The sequence below is a fragment of the Gymnoscopelus braueri genome, assembly GCF_963280865.1.
Source record: "Gymnoscopelus braueri genome assembly, chromosome: 16".
NCBI classification, from domain to species: domain Eukaryota; kingdom Metazoa; phylum Chordata; class Actinopteri; order Myctophiformes; family Myctophidae; genus Gymnoscopelus; species Gymnoscopelus braueri.
This window is the reverse complement of record NC_137616.1, coordinates 10,676,174-10,685,754: the sequence shown is the minus strand read 5'-3', so window position 1 is coordinate 10,685,754 and position 9,581 is coordinate 10,676,174. Positions and strand designations below refer to the sequence as shown.

The window sequence follows — 9,581 nt, the reverse complement described above, 5'->3', positions numbered from 1 at the left end:
AGTCAGCTGGTATGGGGCATTAAGGCTACTCCTCAGGGCATGCCATTTTTTTGAGGGGCACAAGGCCAAACTGAGGGGCAATGACGGCCATGGCCTTCGTGGCCTCCCTGAAATTCCTGCCCTGGTTGTTGTCACTTTTTTTCAAGAATGTTTTAGAAAATAGCAGATCTACAAGCTCACAACGCGTCGCATTGTAGATCTTGTAGATCTGCTATTTTCAAAAAGCCGATGTATAGGTTGAAAGTGACAGTGTCAGAGTGGCTTCTTTTGGCCTTGTTTTTATAGACCTGGTTGCTTATGTCACTCACAAGATATGGCAACACCGCTCACGGGCCACCGTCCGAGTCCGGATTGCGGAAGTGTGTGTGAGTTGTTGATGTTGATGATGATGTCAGTCGATGGATGTTGTTGTTTATCCTCGGATTTTAGGACAAAAATCGGCTTAGTATCCATCTGAGATGGTCGCCGTGTTTCTAGTGACGTTGTATGAATACTCCCCGTTGTTTTACATTAGCGTCGTGTCGTTATGTTTCCTTGTCACCGCCGCCATGGTCCTGGGCTGGTGAGTTACTGTTGTGTCACATAATAATAACAACAACAACAACTACAATGATGTGGTAAATGTTGTCATTTGTCAACAACAATGTGGTGTTGTAATGTTAATTAAATACACTTTAAGGTTACATACCATACCGCCTCGTTTTGGGATCAGCATTATATTTGTAATGCATCTATAGCCTGGGATCAAGACTATTATAGATGTATTTTATAAAATACAACATATGATAGTCTTGATCCAAGGCTATAATGCATCTAATATTTAGTGCCTTGTCAGTGTCACCACCTCGGTAACAGGACAGGTGGGCAGACTGGGCACCAAGGAAGAGAGGTCACCTCGGTGTTAAATTGGCTATTTTCCCCAAAATGCTTAATATAATATTTGGAAAATGTTTTTAAAAAGGGAAGTATACATTCAATTCAATTCAATCTTTATTTCAGACCCAAGGGATATCCATAGCACGATAAACACACAACACAAATAAGAATAAAATACACAATAAAAAAGTGTGTTCAGTTTCGAACATACAGACAGGTTCGCCAATGGTTCCACAGTCTAGAGGAGAACCTGACAGAACTACGTAATAGGGTTAGTTATGACAGCAATGATGTCATTTACTGACTCAGATGCTAGCTCTGCTGGTCTCAGACAGGGACAAATTGCAGGCTGAAAAAGCCCTTATAGCTCTGAACTCGGTAAAATCTGCACCTGGCTCGCTGATAACAAACTATCATACACCTGGATAAAACTGAATCCATTCTCTCTGGGTCCAAAACAAACCTCTGCAAGGCCGACGCATTCACAGTAAAAGTGGGTGACAATGTGATCACAAGAAAAGAGTAAATTACCTACCTGGGTTGCATTTTAGAGGCAAATCTTTCCAGTGAAAAAAAGGCAACAAAAGTTACATTACATTACAGACGCTTTTATCCAAAGTGACTTACAATAATTGCATTCAATAGGTAGGCAAGAAAACTACTAATCACCAGAAGTCTTAAGTGCATTCTCTTCTAAAACAAGCAACTAAGAGCATACCTAGCGCGAAAGTAAAAGTGCAATATATCAGCAGTAATCAAAAAAGTCAACCAAAGAACAAGAGTTTTGTACAGGTTGTCCTCTCTGGTCAGTAAGAATACATTGAGGACTCTAGCAGGAGCACTCATCCAATGTCACTTCGACTAGGCATGCACCTCACGGTACCATAGCACCACAGAGGCCTTAAAAACAAGGCTCCACACATCCCAAAATAAACTGGTCAGGCTACTGCTTGACCAGTTTTAACTCATTTAACCGCTGCTCACTTTGCAAGGGTGGGATGGCTCAGGGTAGATGACAGAGTACAGCAACTTGCAATGGGCCTGGTCCAGCCATAGATTACGACCCTCATAGATGTATTTTATCGATTCTGACATTTTCAAGATTGAAAATGTCAGAATCGATAAAATACATCTACGAGAGTCGTAATCTACGGCTAGGCCTGGTCTACAAGATATACACTACACCACAAAGACACCCATGTACCTGTCAAACTACCTCAAGAACGTCAATGACGTCCACAATCACACCAGAGGGAGCTCCTCTAATCACGTTCAACCCAGTACATATTTTTAATTATCGATCTCTACCCGTTTATATGATGTTTACTATACATATTTAGATTTTTTCCGTGTACTTTATATGATGTTTTTGCATAGTAGTGTATATTTGTCTGTCATTAAATGTTTCGATTGAATTGAGCACAAAGGACCCCAATGGAAACAAGCCATAGTGCTTTCTTGGGTTTAAAATCGTCTTAACAGACCTTGTGTTGAACTGTACTTCCCTGTGCTTGCCTTTGCAAACTGTTAGTAAAGTATCCAATCAATCAATCAATAAATCGATACATAAGATTGCGCAGCACAGCAGAGCAGGTGGGTCTGCTGTGCTGCGACAACACTAACATCTGGCTTGCATTGGAGCTTCTTGGAGCTCTCGGCAGCAGAGAAACATGATTAGAACATGCTTAAAAATTCAACAATTAAGGTCTAATATTTCTACAATTGCTACAAATTGCTGCCAAAGCTGTATATCCAGTCATTTTGGGGCATAAACAAGAAGTTGAAGGATAAAATTAAGTCTGATAATGATTTACTGTGCATGTATACTTTACATTACATTTATCAAGTATTAAATTACTTTACATTTTGGACAAAATAGCCAAAAGGATGTCACAACAAGACACTGCTGCATCGGTGTCGCTTGCCAAAAAGAGCTGCCGATCAGTTCTTTTTTTCCTTATTTTCTTTGGCAAGCGACACCGCCGTACTACGGAGTATAAATTAGGCTTTTAATCTATGTGGGTGACGGGGCTATAATTATTGTCCGCATCATGCCAACGAATCACTGTTGTTGGCTTGGCGTGAATTCAGTGTTCTGTGCACTTTAAGTTAATACATATTTTTTCTGTGATTGTCAATTAATGTAGGCAATAAATTAAATCAGTTTTTGGCAAGTACATCATGGCTTTCTTTGGCATTGCTGCCAGCAAGCCCATAAAAAAGAAAGAAAAAAAAAGACTGGGTCTAATAATAATGGTCTGCTCTGTCTTCATACTGATGACATCAGCCCTAAGGGACTTTGGGACAGTCATACAGTACAAACTGGCCTCCAAGTATAGCTCCAGACTGGCCACAGCCTGCAGAGTAGGGATGGGGCGATATGAAAATTACAAGTCACGATTATTGTGGCAAAAATAATTGTGATTAACGATATTATCGCGATAATCAAAATATGCTTCAAACTTAAAATGCCACTTTTGTTGCCATTGAACCCCCAGCATCCCTATTCTGGGGGAAATTGCCGATCTACAAGCTCACAACACGTTGCAACAAGCTTGTAGATCGGCTATTTTTGGCATGAAATAAGAGCGTACCAAATGTTTTATCAAGCATAGAGGGTTTAAGTGGTCCTGAATTTGCAGCTCAACAAAAGCCAGTTCATCCTAGTTTGTGACGGAGGACAATTTCACGATAAATTAAAACCTCTGCAATACGATTATTGTTAGAATTTCTTATCACGATAAACGATAATAACGATTATCGTCCCATCCCTACTGCAGAGATGTTGGAACTGAGTTTATTAACACAAATAGCATAGTTGTCTTTGAACAACTTGAAAAATATTCAGGTATTGACTTGGCCGGTGTAGTGTTTTTGTGAGATTAGCCAGGATTCCCTGGTTTTTGAGCACACTGTCCTAGACTTTTCATTCATTGCTCCATACTGTGCCCTGTAGGTTTGGCTTTGATGTGCCAGTGATCCTACGGAGTTCTGATGAGTCAGAATCGGTGTTACGAGTACCAGAGAAGAGGATGGTTCAGGTGACCAACCCCTTTGCCCTGGAGGTGGGCTCTGGGCCAGCCTCCATTACTGGTAAGAACACATTCACTCACCTCTGAGACTTAGGTACCCAGGTTTCACTGGGTTTTTTTTCACGCCTAATTCAAATGGGACCAGCTTGTTGCTGAAGGGATGATGGTGGTTCAGCTACTAAACAAATGCTTACAGTAGTTGACCAAATGTCTTTGACAAAAATAGCCGATCGGATTTACAAGCACACAGCACGTTGTATTGTGCTGCTATTTTTGGGCAAATGCTCCCCCAACATAGGGATGCTAGGGTTCAAGTGGTTAAATATTGACGTGAGAATCTGTGCTGGCCAGTGAACCAGTGATGTGCATTGTGCCACCAGTAATGTTTCACCCCAAAAAAAAAAAAATCTATCAATTACACACCCGATGAAACCTTGAATTCATGGAAATTGTTTTGTTTTTGTCACATTCCTAAGCCAATAATTTGATGACGGGTCATCGGTCAATGGGAGACTCCGCTGGTCATCAAATTATTGGCTCAGGGATGCGACAAAAACAAAAAAATCAAGGCTTCATGGGGTGTGCAATTGATAGAAAATGAGTAATCTTTTGGGTGAACTACTCCTTTAAGTAAAACTTCACCCCAAAAATGACCTTGAATCCTTGAATTCATCATGGATCATTTTAGTTTGCGTCGCATTCCTTTGCGGTGAATGAAGAATCCAAAAACGAAGAGAATACTTCATGAATTGACGAAAGCTGAGGGCAGGATTAACAACAGCAAAGCTGCTATAGAAATCAGTTTATAAACTCCAACACAGCTCTGAGTGTAATCCAAGTGTCCTGTATCCAGTCTGTGTCCTCATTACTTCCAAAACACCCATTTTCCCTCAAACTTGAACTATTTAAACACTTCTGGTGTAATCAGTCTCATGCATGAACGAGGCGCGCGTCTGGGCGTGCACGTGAGGTTCACGCGAGCTGAGTTCACGTGCACGAACAAGGAATGCTTCTGGGTGAGTGAGTGCATGTGAACAAACACAGACTGTTTATCCCTGAAGTGTTAAATAGTAAAGTAGAGCGAAAATGCTTTGCTTTGGAAGTAATGAGGACAGAGACAGGATACAGGACACTTGATTATACTGTGAGAGCTGTGTTGTAGTTTATGAACAGATTTTGTATACAGTATATGTTTTTCTGTTGTTAATCCTGGTCCCGGACCCATATTTTATTAGAATTCATCAAGTATTTTCTTCATTTTTAGACTCTTCATTCACTGTAAAGGTGAAACAGAAACAAAAATGGTCAATTTCAAGGCTTCACAGGGTGAGCAATTGATAGGAAATTGGGGGTGTCATTATAGGTGAAATATGCACTATATATACACGTAAAATAGCTGTTCTACCGCTTGTAGATTGGCTAATCCGCTAATCGTCGTATGATGAAGTACAGGGGTTACTAATAATAATAATACGTGGTTAATATCTGCTATTGAAGGGGAATGAGTGAAACTCCAAAGAGGTCTATGTAATATAAATCTAAAATAAAATGAATAAACTATCTGTTTGGTAAATTCCAAAGACTCACTTTGACTATCTACTAGCCACTTTCCAGATTTCTTCTACAATAGAGCTGGATTTCCCAGTGGGGGCTAGCCAGCTCTAAGCTTACTAGCCAAAGCTAGAAATAAACAAACATGTGGCTTTGGTTCCTCTGCTCACCACATAATACATCTCCATTCCTTCTAGAGGGTGTATCTCTGAGACCTTGCTGCCTGGAACCATGCGTGTTGACCTGTTTCTGGGGTTGTGGGGTCCATGCCCTCCAGGGGGCTCTCCAGGCGCACCAATATGGCCACAGACTCAGCACCCCACAGCAGTTCCAGCACACCCTCCAGTACCAGTACGGCCACAGCTTCCAGTATCCTTTGTGACTCAGTAGAGAGAGTAGAGCAGTGGTTCTCAAACGTTTTTAATTTCAAGGAGTCGGACCCCCATAAGTCTGAGAGTTTAAGGGTTACAGACCTGTACAGGGTCCATTTAGAACCCCCTGGAACCCCGAGGGTCCCTGGATCCCACTTTGACAACCACTGGAGTATTTGGAAGAGATAAAGTATTCTTAGAGAGAGAGACGCATACAGGTATTTTAATTATTTAAAGGTAGGGTAAGTGATTTTCTTTGGTTAAAATAAGTGTTAAATAGCTCTATATTCTGATAGTAATCATTGCTATAGAGTGTTTGTTCAGTAACATCGAGTCTCCACGTCTCTCCAGCTCTTTATTAACACATTGAATGCCAAAAACGGTCCGGACCGTTTTTGAGGATCCAAACGAGAAGTGCCGAAAACGGTCCGGACCGTTTTTGACCCAATTCTATTTTTATACATGTGGGCCACGTGGGGCGCTAAAACGAAACTTTGACATCACCCAAGGAGTTTCTGAGAAGAAGAGGCTGGATCTGGCTCCATGTCAAAAATCCTTCCGGTCGGCGTTTTCAATGTTATCTCCTTGACTAAAAGCTTAATATCTCCATTTCTTTTTAACGTGGTGAAAACGAGCCGTTTTCGATCGGCGATCACGCTGCAATGGAGGATCGCGTTAGAAATATTATTGTTCCAGGCGTTAGTCGGGACCCTCCGCCGTCTCGCACGCACGCTTTGTTTACATGCACTTCCGCGTCGGGGCTTCTACAGCACGAAACGTATAACGCAAGTGGATGGAAGAAATGCAGGCACTCAACGTATAATATTTTAATAAACCTCTGGCACCCAATGTGTTAAACAGAAAATGTATTTTCAGGTCAGGGTACCAATTTTATCCAATCAGGATAGAGAACTCAAGACAGGATACAGATTAAACAAGTGAAATTGGAAGTGATGACAAAGAAATGAGCAGACACAATTGGAACTGGAACTCTATAAGAATGAAGCTTATAAATGGGTACTCTCTCCTGATTGGCTGACATTTTGTCACCTACCTGAACATTTATTTTCTGTTTATTAAAGAGCTGGAGAGACATGGAAACCCATGTTACTGAACAAACACTCTATAGCAATGATTGCTATCAGAATATAGTGCTTTAAACTTCTAACAAAAAAACATTTTGTTTTAACAAAAAAATATGTAATTATCCATGTTATTCATGTCTTTCTAATATTTGGGAATCTGTGTTATAGTTATATCCAATAAGTCCATGTCAAAGTATGTGATAAATCCCTTCACCAACCACTCAGAATTGGCAGTGAAGATGAAGAAGAGGTTCGCATGGTCATACCAGCTGATATGGGAATCACAGACTTTGGCCCATTGCCAAGAGATCGCTACCCTCTAGTGGCGGTGTTGACTCTGGCAGAGCCAGAAGCCAGGGAGGCGTACAACATTGTGAGTCCCAGTAATGAGCACGACACTACCTACCTACCGCTGCACCTTAACCACTTTAAACCTGGTGGCCCTATATTGGGCTTGGCATTGTAGCACATAAAAAAAAAAGGGTCACTTCTCCATTGGAATTAAAATATGCTTCTGGCACAGATACAGGAAATCAAAGTTGCAGTGTCTTGGTTTCATCATACTGTCTTTGGTCATACTCGGGGGAGTATTACATAAGAGCTAAATGCCCACCATGTGAATATGGTGGGTTAACCCTTTAAGACCTGAGGCCGCTTCTAAACATTTTCTAAATCCTAACAGTTTTTGGGGAAAAAATGTAAAAAAATAATTTTCACGATTTTTTAAAAATAGCAGATCTACAAGCTTGTAGCGCGGCACTCGGTGCCGCGCTATGAGCTTGTATATCTGCTATTTTTGAATAGCCTAAAGAAATCTAAAAGTGACACAGATGCGTTCCAGGTATTAATGGGTTAATATGATCAGTTGAAGTGTGTGAAAAGCCTGTTTGTGACTCTTGTACTGCTGTTTTTTGTTGCTACAGTACCGTATATTCATGCCTCTGTTACTTGCTCTCCTGTCCAGGTGGCCAGTGTGACAGTCGTCCATGTACCTGATGACAAATATGGCCTTTCTGCACGCATCCTGTTTCAATACCTTCTCACCTCACAGGGGAACATGTACGAGCTAAAGGTATGGCATGTGGGGGATGTAACCACTGGCGGGTTTATATCGGGAATATTCCTTCATTTTCTGAAAACTTTGCATGTTGGATAGGTCCGTCAAGTACTTAAAAATGCTTTTTGATTGCATTTCTCAACACGTGTCAATCACTCTGAATGTAGTCACAGTATTTCAAGAGATGATGCAATCTCGCTCATGGTAGGACCTATTTCAAGCAATTCAAGTGAACAAAGTAATAAACAACTTCACTTGCAGTGCACATTTCACTCAATGTGCTTCACCAGAAGGGGCTAAACACGTTGATATATTTAAAAATATATTTACAGTATATAAAAAAAATACTTCTTGATTATTCAGTTAATCGATAGAGTAATCGCCAAGAAATATCGATAGTTGCTGCCCTAATGCTGCCAATTAAGTGGATGAATGGATTTTTTACTGGCTTTTATAACAAAACAATGACACCAGCGTGATGTCTCTCATTTCCCACAGCCTCTGTTCATGTCAGCAGAGGACGGCGAGTCATCTGTACCATCAGACGCGGACCAAAGCACAGAGCACCCAGAGGAGCCACAGCACAGCGACACGGTGCCCAGTGAGGCCCCGGACCAACCCGAACTAGAGGACGATAACGAAGACGACTGCTGTGAGGAGAAAAAAGGCAAAGACTGCGTTATTTGCCAGAACGCACCCGTGAACCGCGTGCTGCTGCCGTGCAGACACGCATGTGTGTGTGACAGCTGCGTGTCGCGCTTTCAGCACTGTCCCATATGCAGAGCCTTCGTTCTGGAGTCCTTTGCTCTGTTACACGGGCCGGTTTTATTAGAGGAGGAATGAGTCCATGAGCTGTATTTAACAAGTTAATATTATTTATTAACACTGGATTATTATTAGTTTATTAGACCAAATAACAGAATATTCTATGTATATATTGTTTTATGTTATGTACATATTTATTCCATGGAGTTAAGTATAATTTCTTTCAGAATATGTAGCCGAGTATTGGATTCATGTTTATAACAAACTCCTGTTGAAATGAAGGTTGTCGAATTCTGAAAAGAAGAAGCAAGAATTCTAAATGGAACTTTGTCTTTGGAATGTGTATGCAATGCACAAAGTGATGTGTACATTCGTACTCGTCGCTTAAAAATGCTTTTTGATTCACTCTGAATGTAGTCACAGTATTTCAAGAGATGATGCAATCTCACTCATGGTAGGACCTATTTCAAGCAATTCAAGTGAGCAAAGTTATGAAGGGCTTTGATCATCATATGCAACAATGGTTACCAGTGATAGTGATTCTTATCACACATTGGAAGTCACATTTTTTTCCTAAAAAAGTCTGTGAATAAATTGATTTTCTGAAGTTTCTGTTCCTCGCTGCTATATATTTGTTCAGTCATGTAAAAAAAGTATATCGTCAAAATACCACAATATAATAGGTATTTGTTCTTTTTTAAAGGGGTTCTAGGCAACTTCAGAGATCAAAACAAGACCAGGAGACCTGGGGCCTATTTCACAAAAGCAGAATTAGGGGTTAAGCCTGGATTAGCGATGAATCGGTTTCATGAAAGCTGAATTATCTTAGCCAGAGCACCCTGGA

General features: G+C 40.8%; 1 protein-coding gene across 1 annotated transcript; it reads left to right on the top strand.

Moving 5' to 3' along the window:
- The first annotated feature begins 374 nt into the window (after positions 1–374).
- On the top strand, positions 375–9,347 carry cgrrf1 (cell growth regulator with ring finger domain 1). The gene is made up of 6 exons (XM_080453440.1): positions 375–562; positions 3,833–3,969; positions 5,657–5,828; positions 7,141–7,288; positions 7,880–7,987; positions 8,471–9,347. Exons 1-6 carry the CDS (start codon positions 459–461, stop codon positions 8,813–8,815), a joined length of 1,014 nt encoding a protein of 337 aa, XP_080309566.1. The 5' UTR covers positions 375–458; the 3' UTR covers positions 8,816–9,347.
- Positions 9,348–9,581: the final 234 nt, after the last annotated feature.